The sequence below is a fragment of the Oncorhynchus nerka genome, linkage group LG10, assembly GCF_034236695.1.
Source record: "Oncorhynchus nerka isolate Pitt River linkage group LG10, Oner_Uvic_2.0, whole genome shotgun sequence".
NCBI classification, from domain to species: domain Eukaryota; kingdom Metazoa; phylum Chordata; class Actinopteri; order Salmoniformes; family Salmonidae; genus Oncorhynchus; species Oncorhynchus nerka.
Window position 1 is genome coordinate 49,937,758 of NC_088405.1, and position 18,417 is coordinate 49,956,174.

The 18,417-nt window shown below is 40.1% G+C and overlaps 1 protein-coding gene across 1 annotated transcript in view; it reads right to left on the minus strand.

Annotated features, from left to right (window-relative positions):
- Positions 1–16,282: 16,282 nt before the first annotated feature.
- LOC115135460 (calcium/calmodulin-dependent protein kinase type II subunit alpha) overlaps positions 16,283–18,417 on the minus strand; it is a 67,636-nt gene continuing 65,501 nt past the window's right edge. Inside the window, exon 15 of the mRNA XM_065023491.1 lies at positions 16,283–18,405. Within this exon, the coding sequence (XP_064879563.1) occupies positions 18,402–18,405 (4 nt within the window). The 3' untranslated portion in view covers positions 16,283–18,401. The remainder of the gene's footprint in view (positions 18,406–18,417) is intronic.

The window sequence follows — 18,417 nt, forward strand, 5'->3', positions numbered from 1 at the left end:
CTTACAAATTGGTGCGTTCACCTTAATAAGACATCCAGTGGAACAGCCACTTTACAATAGTGCATCTAAATCTTTTAAGGGGGGTGAGAAGGATTACTTTATCCTATCCTAGGTATTCCTGAAAGAGGTGGGGTTTCAGGTGTCTCCGGAAGGTGGTGATTGACTCCGCTGTCCTGGCGTCGTGAGGGAGTTTGTTCCACCATTGGGGGGCCAGAGCAGCGAACAGTTTTGACTGGGCTGCGCGGGAACTGTACTTCCTCAGTGGTAGGGAGGCGAGCAGGCCAGAGGTGGATGAACGCAGTGCCCTTGTTTGGGTGTAGGGCCTGATCAGAGCCTGGAGGTACTGAGGTGCCGTTCCCCTCACAGCTCCGTAGGCAAGCACCATGGTCTTGTAGCGGATGCGAGCTTCAACTGGAAGCCAGTGGAGAGAGCGGAGGAGCGGGGTGACGTGAGAGAACTTGGGAAGGTTGAACACCAGACGGGCTGCGGCGTTCTGGATGAGTTGTAGGGGTTTAATGGCACAGGCAGGGAGCCCAGCCAACAGCGAGTTGCAGTAATCCAGACGGGAGATGACAAGTGCCTGGATTAGGACCTGCGCTGCTTCCTGTGTGAGGCAGGGTCGTACTCTGCGGATGTTGTAGAGCATGAACCTACAAGAACGGGCCACCGCCTTGATGTTAGTTGAGAACGACAGGGTGTTGTCCAGGATCACGCCAAGGTTCTTAGCGCTCTGGGAGGAGGACACAATGGAGTTGTCAACCGTGATGGCGAGATCATGGAACAGGCAGTCCTTCCCCAGGAGGAAGAGCAGCTCCGTCTTGCCGAGGTTCAGCTTGAGGTGGTGATCCGTCATCCACACTGATATGTCTGCCAGACATGCAGAGATGCGATTCGCCACCTGGTCATCAGAAGGGGGAAAGGAGAAGATTAATTGTGTGTCGTCTGCATAGCAATGATAGGAGAGACCATGTGAGGTTATGACAGAGCCAAGTGACTTGGTGTATAGCGAGAATAGGAGAGGGCCTAGAACAGAGCCCTGGGGGACGCCAGTGGTGAGAGCGCGTGGTGAGGAGACAGATTCTCGCCATGCCACCTGGTAGGAGCGACCTGTCAGGTAGGACGCAATCCAAGCGTGGGCCGCGCCGGAGATGCCCAACTCGGAGAGGGTGGAGAGGAGGATCTGATGGTTCACAGTATCGAAGGCAGCCGATAGGTCTAGAAGGATGAGAGCAGAGGAGAGAGAGTTAGCTTTAGCAGTGCGGAGGGCCTCCGTGATACAGAGAAGAGCAGTCTCAGTTGAATGACTAGTCTTGAAACTACAAATCAAATCAAATCAAATTTTATTTGTCACATACACATGGTTAGCAGATGTTAATGCGAGTGTAGCGAAATGCTTGTGCTTCTAGTTCCGACAATGCAGTGATAACCAACAAGTAATCTAACTAACAATTCTAAAACTACTGTCTTATACACAGTGTAAGGGGATAAAGAATATGTACATAAGGATATATGAATGAGTGATGGTACAGAGCAGCATACAGTAGATGGTATCGAGTACAGTATATACATATGAGATGAGTATGTAGACAAAGTAAACAAAGTGGCATAGTTAAAGTGGCTAGTGATACATGTATTACATAAGGATGCAGTCGATGATGTAGAGTACAGTATATACGTATGCATATGAGATGAATAATGTAGGGTAAGTAACATTATATAAGGTAGCATTGTTTAAAGTGGCTAGTGATATATTTACATCATTTCCCATCAATTCCCATTATTAAAGTGGCTGGAGTTGGGTCAGTGTCAATGACAGTGTGTTGGCAGCAGCCACTCAATGTTAGTGGTGGCTGTTTAACAGTCTGATGGCCTTGAGATAGAAGCTGTTTTTCAGTCTCTCGGTCCCAGCTTTGATGCACCTGTACTGACCTCGCCTTCTGGATGATAGCGGGGTGAACAGGCAGTGGTTCGGGTGGTTGATGTCCTTGATGATCTTTATGGCCTTCCTGTAACATCGGGTGGTGTAGGTGTCCTGGAGGGCATACCAATCATACCAATCATCCAACAGACTCCCATTCAGAGTGACACACAGAAGCATCCAGGGTCAACGCCCTGCTCAAGGGCACGTCGACAGATCTCCCACAAGGCCAAAAAGAATGAGGACGTGAAGCCTCCAAGATCCCACCCCACAGTTCACCATAGCTGTCCCTCAACCATCCGAGACCCTTCCCATAGTCATCTCGCCAAGAAAAAGAAAATAATTTAAAATATAATTAATTCCATTCTCCACCCACAAGCCCCCCAATGCACCAACAACCAAGACAATGAATGAACTCATGAGAAAAAGAAAACAGAAAACCACAATGCAAAAAAACAAAGGACATCAATGACAACTAAAATCATAACAGCAAGGCCAACTGTATATGTTTGAGTGCATGTCTGACACTAAATACAATGCTTCAGTAGTAAAGATTGAAAAAAGTAATGGGTCTAGACTAATGGGCCATGGGAAATTCCTGATTCTACCTGCATTATGTTGTAGAGGCTTCCATTAAAGAACACCCTCTGTGTTCTGTTAGACAGGTAACTCTTTATCCACAATATATCAGGGGGTGTAAAGCCATAACACATAACACGTTTTGCCAGCAGCAGACTATGATCGATAATGTCAAAGGCCGCACTGAAGTCTAACAAAACAGCCCCCACAATCTTTTAATCATCAATTTCTCTCAGACAATCATCAGTCATTTGTGTAAGTGCTGTGCTTGTTGAATGTCCTTCCCTATAAGCGTGCTGAAAGTTTGTTGTCAATTTGTTTACTGTAAAATAGAATTGTATCTGGTCAACACAATTTTCCCCAAAGGTTTACTAAGGGTTGGTAACAAGCTGATTGGTTGGCTATTTGAGCCAGTAAAGGGGGCTCTGCAATTCTTAGGTAGCAGAATTACTTTTGCTTCCCTCCAAGCCTGAGGGCACACAATTTCTAGTAGGCTTAAATTGAAGATGTGGCAAATAGGAGTGGCAATATAGTCCGCTATTATCCTCAGTAATTTTCCATCTAAGCTGTCAAACCCCGGTGGCTTGTCATTGTTGATAGACAACAATCATTTTTTCACCTCTTCCACACTAACTTTAAGGAATTGAAAATTACAGTGCTTGTCCTTCATAATTTGGTCAGCTATACTTAGATGTGTAGTGTCAGCATTTGTTACTGGCATGTTATGCCTAAATGTTCTAATCTTGCCAATGAAAAAATCATTAAAGTAGTTGGCAATATCAGTTTTGTGATGAATGAGCCATCTGTTTCAATGAATGATGGAGCTGAGTTTGCCTTTTATCCCAGAATTTAATTTAAGGTGCTCCAAAACTTTTTGCTATCATTCTTTATTTAAATATCTTGATTTCATAGTGTAGTTCCTTCTTTTTATTCAGTTTAGTCACATGATTTCTTAATTTGCAATATGTTTGCCAATCGGTTGTGCAGCCAGACTTATTTGCCATTCCTTTTGCATCATCCCTCTCAACCATACAATTGTTCAATTCCTCATCAATTCACGGGGATTTCAAAAAATGTACATTCATTTTCTTAAGGGGTGCATGCTTATTAGCAACTGGAATAGGAAAATTCATAAATGTGTCAAGTGCAGTGTCTGTTTGCTCCTCATTACACACCACGGACCAACAGATATTCTTTACAGCAATAACATAGGAATCACTACAAAACTTGACCTATGACCTCTTATACACTATTTTAGGCCCAGACTTTGGTACTTTGGTTTTCCTAGATATGGCTACTATATTGTGATCACTACATCCGATGGATCTGGATACTGCTTTGTGTAAATAGAGTGAACAAAAATATGAGCACAACATGTAAAGTGTTGGTCCCATGTTTCATGAGCTGAAATAATAGATCACAGAAATGTTTCATATGCACAAAAAAATGTATTTCTCTCAAATGTTGTGCACAAATTTGTTTACATCCCTGTTAGTGACTTGCCTTCATGGAAGGAACCATGAATTCTGCTCTGTATCAGAGAAATTCTACGGGAGAATGTCAGGCCACCCATCTGTGAGCTGAAGCTGGGTCATGCAGCAAGACAATGATCCAAAACACACAATCAAATCTACAAGAAAATGTATAAACATTGAGTATGAAACATGTGCAAAAATAGAGAAAATCAGAAAGGGGTTACATACTTTCTCTTCCTCTTTGCCCCCCCCCCCCACAGGCCTGAGCCTAGGAGATTCAGCCCCAGTAAGCCAGCCCTGCTTCTCACCTCACCTTCCACTTCTTCTCTTCATGATGAGCAGGCTGACCACAGACCGGGCCTAGTTGAGCTACTGAGCTTTAGAAACCGCTACATTAATAGGTGTGGTGTGACAGAGGGACGATGCTCATGTTGTTTTGTTTCATTTTGAGTTACTCTGCCAAACATGAACTCATTAACCACTCAAATATAGAACAACCTGCTAAGCCATGCAATGCATTTTACACTCTGGGCCTACTTTAACTAGTGTGGTTTCCCTTGCTCATTTTCTTTTTTTAAACATAATAGTCCGGCTACTGTACAACTGAGGTTGTACAAACTATTTACAGCAATGGGTTGCAAACTGGTAAAGTGTATTAAGCAATGATAGTAGCCAATCTGCTGTGAGATATGTGTTTCTGAGGTCATGATGATTCATTGCTGAAGGAAATACTTCTCCTAACTTTACTGTAACCTGTGTAAACTCATTGAGAATATTATTTCCAGTACAGTAGCAGTATGAGTGAAGATGAGAGAGAATACAGAACAGCATTGTTATTCATAGAGAAACTAAGGGAAATTATTTATAAAGCAACAGTATTTATTAAAGTATATGTACAGTGAGAGAAAAATGTATTTGATCCGTTGCTGATTTTGTACATTTGCCCACTGACAAAGAAATGATCCATCTATCATTTTAATGGTAGGTTTACCATTAAAAACTCACTAGGAATACACCAATCATAGCACATACAAATGTACAAGGCTAGACACACAAAACAATTAGCATACACTTAAAAAAAGTAAAGAGAATGAGGTATACAGAGTTAGCTCAAATGTTCAAATTATTATCTTTATATTCAAGCATCAAGCATATCAAAAAAACTTCACACACACACACACATTCACTGAACTTGAACATAAGCTACAACAATGTACGTAAGTATAATACAAAAGTTCACTCACTGGTGTCCATAAAGCGTGGTCTCTTAATTTGGAGTGGTCTCTTTAATTTTTTCCTAGAGCTGTATATTATTGTAGTAACTTGTAATGCTGGTACTAATGGCGCTAATGATCTTTGTCATTGCCTGTGCTGTGTCACACAGTGTTACGTTCATGGATGTATTGTGGTTATGTTCCCTAGCTTATGTAGCATGAGTCATGACCGAATGCTGGCAAGTCCATAGCCTAGGTTTACTAGTCTTTGCTAGTTGAAACATATTGCCTTCAAAGTTATATTATGATCGCTATGCTGCACTCATTACTATGATATAATTCCTCCACGAATGCGCAAACTGTTTAGCCTACCGGCCGTTGCGTCACTGTTATTAGCTAAGCTACTTAGCTAGCCATGCTGGGTGTCGTGTGTGTCAGTGTGTGTTTTAGCTAGTGGTTTTGACTGACCTGGTCCCTTACTAGCGAACATGTAGTTTATTTTGTAGCATTTAGCTGCGTCTGTGGCAAGGGCCTTTCTTTTTTTATCCTCTCCCTCACTGCTCCACCTTTCCTTTTCTGACCGTCCATTTCGCCGTGCGACTTGTCTAAAATGTTATCCGTAGAGAAGCAGGTAGACTTTTGTAAATATATTTTTTTAAATTTCATAATACAAAAATCTACGTACATTGCTACATCAGACATGTCTAACAAACCAAACACAGGTATTAACAATGCTCAAACATACAAAAAATATCAATAAAAATAAAATACAAAAATGAAACAATTTAAGTGCAATCATATTTTATTATAATGATTCATGAAGATGTTATTATTGAATTTACATTCAAATAACTTATTTTTCACAGAAAACGCAGATATCATCAATAGCCACAAATTTGGATATTTTAGAATTACATGGATATATCTTATGTAAAATTTTGAAGTGCCTTTAAAACCCACTGTTCCTAGGCCGTCATTGAAAATAAGAATTTGTTCTTAACTGACTTGCCTAGTTAAATAAAGGTAAAATACATTTTAAAATGCGCAAAGTTTTAGACTGATCCAATGACCCATTGCATTTCTGTTCAAAATGTTGTATCAAGACTGCCCAAATGTGCCTAATTTGTTTATTAATAACTTTTCATGTTCAAAATTGTGCACTCTCCTCAAACAACAGCATGGTGTTCTTTCACTGTAATAGCTACTGTAAATTGGGCAGTGCAGTTACATTAACAAGAATTTACGCTATCCCCCAATATCAGATATGTCTATGTCCAGGGAAATTGTCTTGCTACTTACAACCTCATGCTAATCACATTAGCCTACGTTAGCTAAACCGTCCCGTGGAAGGGACACCGATCCCGAAGATGATTCATAAATGTATATACCGATCCCAATATATTATATAACAGTTATAACTAAGTATTTTAACACAAATAAACATTGGTACAACAACGTGGATGCCTCAGAAGAAATAAAGGATTACATTTACAGTATGATATTGCAGCTCAGTTTACAGGAAATGTTCAGATGCTTTCTCTCAAGCAATAGAGCTAAGGTCTGACTTGCAAGCACCCTAGTCGGGATCCATTCAACATTGAAATACAGATAAATTGATAGTATGGTTTTAAGGAAAAATATACAAAATACTTCAAAATTGTCATACCATTGTACAATACAGCAGAAAAGTTGATACTTATTAATCTTAACAAACTCAAAATGACATGCAGTACGTCTTTCTTGTTGCCATCTCTTGATGTTCATTTGTCACTAGTTCAATGGTCTGTCCGACCAACTCAACCAGGGCATGCATACACAGAATGTTCAGTCAACCCTTGTCTTAGTTCTGCTTTATAAATGTACATGTTGTTAAAATATCTACCCTTGAGTCTTACTTATTTACTTACTTACTGACTTTATTGTCCCCATGGGAAAATGTTGTTGCAGTGTCATGTACACATTTAAAGTGGCCTTTAAATACAAAACAAGATTAACAATACAACTTTCCTAACAGTTACGCACCAATAAAAATAATAATAGTAAGAAATAAGAAATACAACTTTTTTTTTCAAGTCTATGGGCTGCCTGCCACTTCTGGGTTCCCAGCCATGTTGATCTGTCCATACTCCACCATGTCTGTGGCTGGGGTCCTCTGCTTCCTTTGCTTGTCTATTTTCACATCAGCGTACACCACCTCCTCATCCTTGTTAATGCTTACTGAAAAATGGAAGGAAGAGGAAAGCTGTTGTACAATCTGGACATGTTGTATGTTCTGCACAAAGTACAACTTTTATTTGTATTTTTTTACCTGAAGTATCATATCTGGATCTTCGTTTCTTGCATAGATGGTTAATACCGACATATAGTGCAAGAAGTAGTGTGAGAGTTCCAACAATCAAAGCCACAGCCACTGTCACAGCTACAAAAGGAAACTGGGAAGAGACAACTAGAAAGAAAACATCAGTACACTTTTACATGATTCATGACTCATGCAAATTAAATTATATCTACTCTTAATTCAAAAGGTGGGAATGAAGTCAACTGTCCTGACATTACCTGGGCAGGCCAGGAGATCGATTGTTGAGTTCCTTCTGCTAACATTATTCTGAACAAAGCAGGTCAGTTCTGCCATATCACTGCTCTTCAGTGTGACAGCATTAAAGGCTACACTCCTGGTCAGAGGCTGGCCGCTCATGGTCCAGCTATACTGAAGACCATCTCCCTCTGAGGAGCATGTGACCAGGGTCTCTCCATTAGGCAGACAGAGGTGAGACAACACTGGCACTGACACCGGGGCTGACAGACACAAACACAGAGACTCTATCAAATCTACTGACTCATACAAAATGTATATCTAAAGCATTACAGTATATGTATTAACAATAACCTCTCTCGGTGTAGTATTACTGCTGCCAAGTACTGCAGTATAAACTTATTGAAGTACTGACATCCAGTGACCTTTCAGAACCCCCCACCAGGAAAAGGATGCGTTAAGTATTTAGGCCTAACAACAACAACAAAAAGGTTCTGTACCTTGTATCTGAAGTCGCATGTTTACTCGGCGCAACAGTGATCCCTCTGAGTTATATATTTCCATCTGGTAATCTCCAGAGTCATTTTTTAAGACTCTATCCAGCCTGAATGTTCCATTATTAAATAACTCAGAGCGATTCTTAAACTCCGGTTTCAGTTTCCAGTCTTTACCAGTTTTGATGTCCAGAAAATATTTATCACCTTTCGTCAATCTTATGTCTTCATTACTGCTGTCTGCAGCCAGGACAACGAACAAGGCTTCTCCCAAAGCCCCATAGCATTGATGAGTTCCATTATCGTGAGAGAGATTACAGGCCGTGGCACTAACTGGGGAGTAATTATTTTAGGTCAGTGGGTAGTGTATGTTTGTGTTGCATTCATTTAAGTCTGAAAGTGCATTTAAGTGAAAAATCTAAATATAACAATAGCTCAATGCAAAATAATAGTTAAATAAAGGCAAAAAAAATAATGACATTTAGGTTAAGCAAATATTTCATATACAGAGCCTTCAGAAACTATTCACACCCTTTGAATTTCCACATTTTGTTGTGTTACAGTCTACATTTAAATTGATTAGAAGTAGATTTTGTGTCACTGGCCTACACACAATATCCAATCATGTCAAAGTAGAATTGTGTTTTTAGATATATATTTTTTTAATTAATAAAAAACGAAAAGCTGAAATGTCTTAAGTCAATAAGTATTCATCCCCTTTTGTTATGGCCTACATACGTTCAGGAATGTGCTTAACAACAAGTTCCATTGACTCACTTTGTGTACAATAATAGGCTTTAACATTATTTTAGAATGACTACCCCATCTCTGTACCCCACACATACAATTATATGTAAGGTCCCTCAGTCAAGTAGTGAATTTCAAACACAGATTCAACCACAAAGACCAGGAAAGTTTTCCAATGCCTCGAAAATTTGTAGATGGGTAAACATTTATAAAGCAGACATTGAATATCCCTTTGAGCATGGTGAAGTTATTAATCACATTATGGATGTTGTATCAATACACCCAGTCACTACAAAAATACAGACGTCCTTCCTAACTCAGTTGCCGGAGAGGAAGGAAACCGCTCAGGGATTTTACCATGAGACCAATGGTGACTTTAAAACATTTACAGAGTTTAATGGAGGCTGGGGGAGCAAACTGAGGCTGGATCAACAACATTGTAGTTTCTCCACGATACTAACCTAAATGAGAGTGAAATGATGGAAGCTTGTACAGAATAAAAATATTCTAAAACATTCTAACGGTTTGCAACAAGGCACTAAAGAAAAACTGCAAATAAGACATTTTGCAATAAATTCACTTTATGTCGTGAACTCAAAGTGTTATGTTTGGTGCAAATCCAATACAACACATTGCTGTGTACCACTCGTCATATTTTCAAGAATGGTGGTGGCTGCCTCATGTTATGGGTATGCTTGTCATCGGTAACGACTAGGGAGTTTTTAGAATATAAATAAACGGAATAGAGCTAAGCACAGGCCAAATCCTAGAGGAAAACCTGGTTCAGTCTGCTGCTTTCCAACAGACACTTGGAGACAAACTCACCCTTTACAAGGACAATAACCTTAAACACCTGGTCAAATATACACTGGAGTTGCTTACCAAGACGACATTGAATGTTTCTGAGTGGCCTAGTTTTGACTTATATCGGCTTCAAAATCTATTGTAAGACATAAAAATGGCTGTGATCAATGATCAAAAATCAACTTGACAGAGATGGAAGAATAAAAAAACATTTAAAAACTGTTCAAATATTGTATAATCCATATGTGGCAAAGCTCTTAGAGACTTTCCCAGAAAGACTCACAGATGTAATCACTGCCAAAGGTGATTGATTCAGGGATGTGAATACTTATGTAAATTAGACATGTCTGTATTTAATTTTCAATGCATTTGCAAAAATGTCTAAAAACACGTTTTCACGTTATCTTCATGGGATATAGATGGGTGAGATTTTAAAAAATGTATTATTCCATTTTGAATTCAGGCTGTAACATAACAAAATGTGGAATAAGTAAAGGGGTATGAGTACTTTCTGAAGGCACTCAGTTATTGATTATTTATTTAACAGTGAACCCACTCTTCTAGAATATGTATGTGCTTTTTTTATATATGTATATATTTTAACATTATGTAATCATTGAAACTGGATTAGCAGAACATTGGATTAACAGAACATTTTCAACAATTAGCATACTTTTCTGATTGTTTTGGTTTGTTTGTTATTATGGCTTGGCTAGGCTTTATTCTCCTTATTCTCTGTAATATAATGTATTACCTTGTGTTGCTGCTGTCACCACCAGAACTATAATTATCATGGGATCCATTTATCTTTTGCCTGCATGAAATTAAGAGGAATGAAGTTAAGCATAAATCTCAGAGGAGCATTAGCTTCAAAAAGGTGTAAATGGACTTAAATGTGATGATTCTATACAAATCAAAGACAGGCTTGTAGACAGTTTGTCAGGGCGACAGACAGACTTTGTCAGTTCTGCATGCCGTGCCCTTGTAGGTGCGTGCTTGAAGTGAATAGCAAACCATAACTAGCCTACTCTGCTTGCTTGCAAACATTGTATTTTATTATTTTGTTAGGTATTTATAACATATTTGTCACGCCCTGGCCTTAGTTATCTTTGTTTTCTTTATTATTTTGGTTAGGTCAGGGTGTGACATGGGGGATTTATGTGTTTTGTCTGGTCTAGGGTTTTTTGTATGTTTATGGGGCTGTTTCCTTTCTAGGTAGTTTGTATGTCTATGCAAGTAGTTTGGGAACTATCTGTCAGACAGGACACAATGTGTGCTTTCTGATGGTGTCAAATCACCTCAATATTACTAAAGGTGTCCCGCAGGGGTTTTTATTTATTTATTTATTTCACCTTTATTTAACCAGGTAAGCAAGTTGAGAACAAGTTCTCATTTACAATTGCGACCTGGCCAAGATAAAGCAAAGCAGTTCGACACATACAACGACACAGAGTTACACATGGAGTAAAACAAACATACAGTCAATAATACAGTAAAAAAAAACAAGTCTATATACAATGTGAGCAAATTAGGTGAGAAGGGAGGTAAAGGCAAAAAGGCCATGGTGGCAAAGTAAATACAATATAGCAAGTAAAACACTGGAAAGTAGAAATAAAAATAATGGGGTGCAAAGGAGCAAAATAAATAAATAAATTAAATACAGTTGGGAAAGAGGTAGTTGTTTGGGCTAAATTATAGGTGGGCTATGTACAGGTGCAGTAATCTGTAAGATGCTCTGACAGTTGGTGCTTAAAGCTAGTGAGGGAGATAAGTGTTTCCAATTTAAGAGATTTTTGTAGTTCGTTCCAGTCATTGGCAGCAGAGAACTGGAAGGAGAGGCGGCCAAAGAAAGAATTGGTTTTGGGGGTGACTAGAGAGATATACCTGCTGGAGTGTGTGCTACAGGTGGGAGATGCTATGGTGACCAGCGAGCTGAGATAAGGGGGGACTTTACCTAGCAGGGTCTTGTAGATGACATGGAGCCAGTGGGTTTGGCGACGAGTATGAAGCGAGGGCCAGCCAACGAGAGCGTACAGGTCGCAATGGTGGGTAGTATATGGGGCTTTGGTGACAAAACGGATTGCACTGTGATAGACTGCATCCAATTTGTTGAGTAGGGTATTGGAGGCTATTTTGTAAATGACATCGCCAAAGTCGAGGATTGGTAGGATGGTCAATTTTACAAGGGTATGTTTGGCAGCATGAGTGAAGGATGCTTTGTTGCGAAATAGGAAGCCAATTCTAGATTTAACTTTGGATTGGAGATGTTTGATATGGGTCTGGAAGGAGAGTTTACAGTCTAACCAGACACCTAAGTATTTGTAATTGTCCACGTATTCTAAGTCAGAGCCGTCCAGAGTGGTGATGTTGGACAGGCGAGTAGGTGCAGGTAGCGATCGGTTGAAGAGCATGCATTTAGTTTTACTTGTATTTAAGAGCAATTGGAGGCCACGGAAGGAGAGTTGTATGGCATTGAAGCTTGCCTGGAGGGTTGTTAACACAGTGTCCAAAGAAGGGCCGGAAGTATACAGAATGGTGTCGTCTGCGTAGAGGTGGATCAGAGACTCACCAGCAGCAAGAGCGACCTCATTGATGTATACAGAGAAGAGAGTCGGTCCAAGAATTGAACCCTGTGGCACCCCCATAGAGACTGCCAGAGGTCCGGACAGCAGACCCTCCGATTTGACACACTGAACTCTATCAGAGAAGTAGTTGGTGAACCAGGCGAGGCAATCATTTGAGAAACCAAGGCTGTCGAGTCTGCCGATGAGGATGTGGTGGTTGACAGAGTCGAAAGCCTTGGCCAGATCAATGAATACGGCTGCACAGTAATGTTTCTTATCGATGGCGGTTAAGATATCGTTTAGGACCTTGAGCGTGGCTGAGGTGCACCCATGACCAGCTCTGAAACCAGATTGCATAGCAGAGAAGGTATGGTGAGATTCGAAATGGTCGGTAATCTGTTTGTTGACTTGGCTTTCAAGACCTTAGAAAGGCATGGTAGGATAGATATAGGTCTGTAGCAGTTTGGGTCAAGAGTGTCCCCCCTTTGAAGAGGGGGATGACCGCAGCTGCTTTCCAATCTTTGGGAATCTCAGATGACACGAAAGAGAGGTTGAACAGGCTAGTAATAGGGGTGGCAACAATTTCGGCAGATAATTTTAGAAAGAAAGGGTCCAGATTGTCTAGCCCGGCTGATTTGTAGGGGTCCAGATTTTTCAGCTCTTTCAGAACTTCAGCTGAATGGATTTGGGAGAAGGAGAAATGGGGAAGGCTTGGGCGAGTTGCTGTTGGGGGTGCAGTGCTGTTGACCGGGGTAGGAGTTGCCAGGTGGAAAGCATGGCCAGCCGTAGAAAAATGCTTATTGAAATTCTCAATTATGGTGGATTTATCAGTGGTGACAGTGTTTCCTATCTTCAGTGCAGTGGGCAGCTGGGAGGAGGTGTTCTTATTCTCCATGGACTTTACAGTGTCCCAGAACTTTTTAGAGTTAGTGTTGCAGGAAGCAAATTTCTGCTTGAAAAAGCTAGCATTGGCTTTTCTAACTGCCTGTGTATAACGGTTTCTATCTTCCCTGAACAGCTGCATATCACGGGGGCTGTTCGATGCTAATGCAGAACGCCATAGGATGTTTTTGTGTTGGTTAAGGGCAGTCAGGTCTGGGGAGAACCAAGGGCTATATCTGTTCCTGGTTCTAATTTTCTTGAATGGGGCATGTTTATTTAAGATTGGTAGGAAGGCATTTTTTAAAAATATCCAGGCATCCTCTACTGACGGGATGAGATCAATATCCTTCCAGGACACCCCGGCCAGGTCGATTAGAAAGGCCTGCTCGCTGAAGTGTTTCAGGGAGCGTTTTACAGTGATGAGTGGAGGTCGTTTGACCGCTGGCCCATTACGGATGCAGGCAATGAGGCAGTGATCGCTGAGATCTTGGTTGAAGACAGCAGAGGTGTATTTAGAGGGGAAGTTGGTTAGGATGATATCTATGAGGGTGCCCGTGTTTAAGGCTTTGGGGGGGTACCTGGTAGGTTCATTGATAATTTGTGTGAGATTGAGGGCATCAAGTTTAGATTGTAGGATGGCTGGGGTGTTAAGCATGTTCCAGTTTAGGTCGCCTAGCAGCACGAGCTCTGAAGATAGATGGGGGGCAATCAGTTCACATATGATTTTGGTACTTGTCCTTTTTACTGTTAATATAAATAAGATTTATATATCTGCAAAAACCTGCAACATTCATCTGTATGCAGATGACGATATTATGTACGCTAAATGCCCTTACTGCTGACCAGGCTATGTTGGAGCTGCAATCTGAATTTACTGCCTTGCAGGAAGCCCTTGTTGATTTAAAATTGGTACTTAATGCAGAAAAAGTAAATGTATGTTGTTTTCTAATTCTAATAGAAATATTTTGGATGGTTATGCATTGGATGGTTCTCTCATTGAGCAGGTTCCCGCCTATAAATACCTCGGCTTTTGGATTGACAAAAATGTGAGGTTTAAAAAACATGCGGATAAGCTAGTTAAGAAGCTGAGATTTAAAGTAGGCTTCTTTTATAGAAATAGATCATTCCTCTCCCTAAACAGTACAGTACAGTACAATATCTGTACCTGCTCTCTTGTAGTTTTTTTTTTGCTGTTTATTGCATTAGCAAGTTGATTTGTGAATTGTTTTGTTCTCAGGGCACCATTGAGAATGAGACCCTGGTCTCAATTGGGCTCCTCTTAATAATTAAACGTGAAATAAAATACAAATGAAAGGTCACTACCTTTAATCTAAATTAGCTGCAATGGAATAGAGATACATTATTAGTTGCACAAACATTATTATCAATATCATTGTAGAGATCCAAACAATAGGTCCAAATGTTGGTGTTGTTTTAATTTTTTATATTTTTTTTATAGGCTATTCAGTACTGTATCTACATACCATGTTTACACTGAGTTAAGGTTGCCCATTCGTGTGCCAAGCTACAGCATTTCTGCCCCTCTCAAACAGGTCAACTTAATCTCTAGGCAAATGGTCCAATTTCGGCTGCCACACTTTAGTATAAATGTTTTAATTTCCCTTTTATCCTGGAGCTAAATCTTTCCATAGGCTAAACCTTAAAAATCTCCTGATACCACTGTATAATCCCAGATTCTTAATACATGATCATTGCATGGGTTGTTTTTTTAATCCAAGTTAAATAACTTTTACTGTCTTTTCTTAGTAACGATTGGTTTCAATAGCCATGGTTAATACTGTGTGGGTCAGTTTCCTGGACAGAGAGGAAGCCTGGTCCACAGCATTATCAATAAAGAATGTCCATTGAAATAGCTTTTCAGTCCAGGACTAGTGTGTCCAGCATGCAATTTATAGTAGACCACATCTTGTATTATCTTAGATTTACGCTAGACCTGTCTTTTTCCTCAAGTATCAACTTACATCGCCATATAACTCATTAGATAGAGAAAATGCATACACGTATACTGACCAGTATCCCTCACCAAAGTCAAAATGGCCAAGAAGTCCTGGAGAAAGTGGGCAAAATGTATGGTGCTTTAGAAAATGGTTATGCTCCTTGAATAGCTGTTATCTCATCTTAGTCCTCTCTTCTACAGTGTGAAAATAATGTGAACAACGTGTGACGCCTGACATCCGCTCAGATTGTGGCCAAAATTGGCTACCTGTACTTCTTAATGTTTTAAGGCCTAGTGGGCAGCTGAAACACTTTCTATGTATCGTTTCCACACAAAAAAGGGAACCTAAAAGTGAATATATACATTTAAACAGATCTTTCCATTTGTAAGGTGTCTCTTGAGGTTAGTTAGGCGTCATCATGTTTATTTTGTGTCAGGCAAAACACAAATGAAACAAAACATTAATGAAACTAGTTTGATGCAAAGTAACAATAGCTCTTAATGCAAGCCCATATCAACAAAAAGATTGGGATACCACATATAGATGATTAGACAGACGTTGTGGATTGCAGGTGGCATATCATGCTTTGATTAATGTTGTGCTTTTTTGAAAAACACCATTAAATACCGTTAATACAATCTGGACTAGTTCTGTGTTAGATGTGCAGTGCTATACACAACAAGGACTCCGTAGTCACTAATATACAAATGTAACAACAAGATGTTCTACTTTAAAGCGCTTCGTAAAAAAAACTAAAAAAACATGAATCTAACTCTCAATACAGGAAGGAAACCAGATACTGTAGGCCTAAACATGAAAACCAAAGTGTAACTGGAGTGGTGGGTCTCATTTTCCATCTCTCAGAAGTGGTTTCATAAAACTGGCCCCGCTCAAAGCGTGGAGCAGTTTGAAAAGAAATGGCATCCTGCATTAAGGAAATAGGTCTCACTCAATCGCCTTAAAAAGGTCAAAGTTTCAAAGAAAGGTTCAAGAAAGAAACATTATTCCACAGCAACAGGAATGTGTTTTGGGAATCAAATCAATTCCATCATTAAAATAATACTAATGATCGAAGGCCTATATATCACGTTACAAAAACTCGGACCACTCAAAACACTGTAAAAGACGGGCAATGCCTTTGACATTATAATATCCTTTTATTTACAGCCCCACATTCACAAGATATTATATAACGACGGCAAATTACTACTTTGACCCTTTAGAAAATGTATTTGTCTAAACACACACACACGTCAACTTCGGTACGTTACAAACGTGCATGCCTCAAAAGAAAGTGTAATTTACCCAGAATATTTTAAAAAGCCGTGCTCTTATACAGTACCATAAGGTCCTCTCAATGTGCTCCTGTCAACCGTGCGAGGAGCGGAACAACCGCAACATCAGAGCAACAGTCTGATTGAAGTTCTAATGCCGTATTAAAGTGGCAGTAGGCCTGGCCATTATCACAATAAGACTAAACTACTGTATAAAACAAGTATACATTCTGTAGAATCAGTTCTAGAAAAGACACAGAGAATTTGGCAGTTGGGGTTCTTGGTGTATCTATCCTTCCCTATCAAATATTTTGAGGAAAACATTTGCCATATTCAGCGGATTTGTTCACAAATTGCTTTGCAGTACAAAGTGGGATATTCATCTATAGTGAACTGCCAATGGTATACAAACTTGGAGAAAAAAAAAGCTAAATCCCTTTCGGGCAGTTTTTCACAGCACAATCAAACATTCTGTGAGGAATTCATTGTTAGCACATAGGGAAACATATACTGTAGCTTATAGAGGTGATTTAATTTTCTAATTTGGCCAGTATTTACATTCTTCTGACAGTAAAAAGATAAAACACTGGTAAAATCTCAGAGTACATCTGAAATGTCACATTTAACACATTTTGAGGACTACAAGCCCAAGCAGAGAGAACCAACGCTCATTTTACACTTGCATGCAATATAATGTGATGCTAACACTGGAGAGGAAAGAAACAGAAGGAATGGAACACATGGATAAAACAAAGTCACTTAATTAAAATCATTGCCATTTTAAAATCCACACCAAATCTTAATCAGAACACTCTATTCAGTTTTTATTTTATTTTTAACAATCTGACTTATTGCAGAAAATCCTGGGGTAGTGTTAGTGGTCTTTTGCAAATTGCTTCTTACTTTAAACTGTAGTAGGCAGAATACTGTACTTTACACTATCTGTTGCAAGTAAGTTAAACTGCTCTAACAAGCAAGAGGGTTTGTATTGAAAACACTAATAGGTAGGGAAGATCTGTACACCCACAGTCCTCATTGGAAAAACCTAAAGAAGCGCTTTAATATTACTTTCACCTACAGTACCCTACCCATGTTAAATATAGCTGTTTCTGTAGATATAAAGATGTATTTGTGTATAGTATTGAAGCCCAGAAATGGCCGTTTGTTGCCCTAGTCATATAATCACATGAGGTGAGTGGCTATTCAGACCAGCGGTCAACCATTCAATCATTTAAACCTGTGAGGGAAAGTACGGTTTCCTCTGTTTACGCTAAATGTGCTCGAGGCACCATGATCATGGGGTGTTGGATTATCAACTGTGGAATACACCATAAGACCCATAATCAAAAGGAACATTTCACTGTCCGCGAATGCTTGCCCACTTCTCATAATCCAATCCATGTCAAATTAAACAAACATGTACAGTAGATATTTTGGTTCAGTGACACATGGTACGTCGTCAATGTTTCTATCATAGCCTGCAAGTCCGGGTTCAGAGGATGGCGTGGCGGTGTGTAACGGTATGGTGTAAGTGCAACTGCATTGAAAAGGCCAAGTCACGTGTAAAAAAAGATCTAGGCGGTGATTACGGCAAGTGCTTTAGAGATTCAACCCCACTCATACATCCATTTGTACTAATTGTGCCTCTGCCAATGAAACATGACAAGAAAAAAAAAAAAGTCAGAGCAGAGACCGAATGACAAGCGCCGAGATGGTCCTGAAACGCACAGCATATATACATACATGAGAGCCTGACACGGTGTGACATTTATGCGATTGGCTTGTGACAGACAGCGTTGAGAGGAGTAATCTGATTTCAAGTAAAGAGATGAGATGCAGCGGGCTCGTGTTTCCTCAGGCCGGTCGGTGGGCATCCCTCTGTGTCCCCATGCAGCCAGCTGGTCACCCACCTGTGTCACTCAGAGAGATGTCTCACTCAAACCCTCCCGCCTCTGGAGCTCAGCTGGGCGCAGGG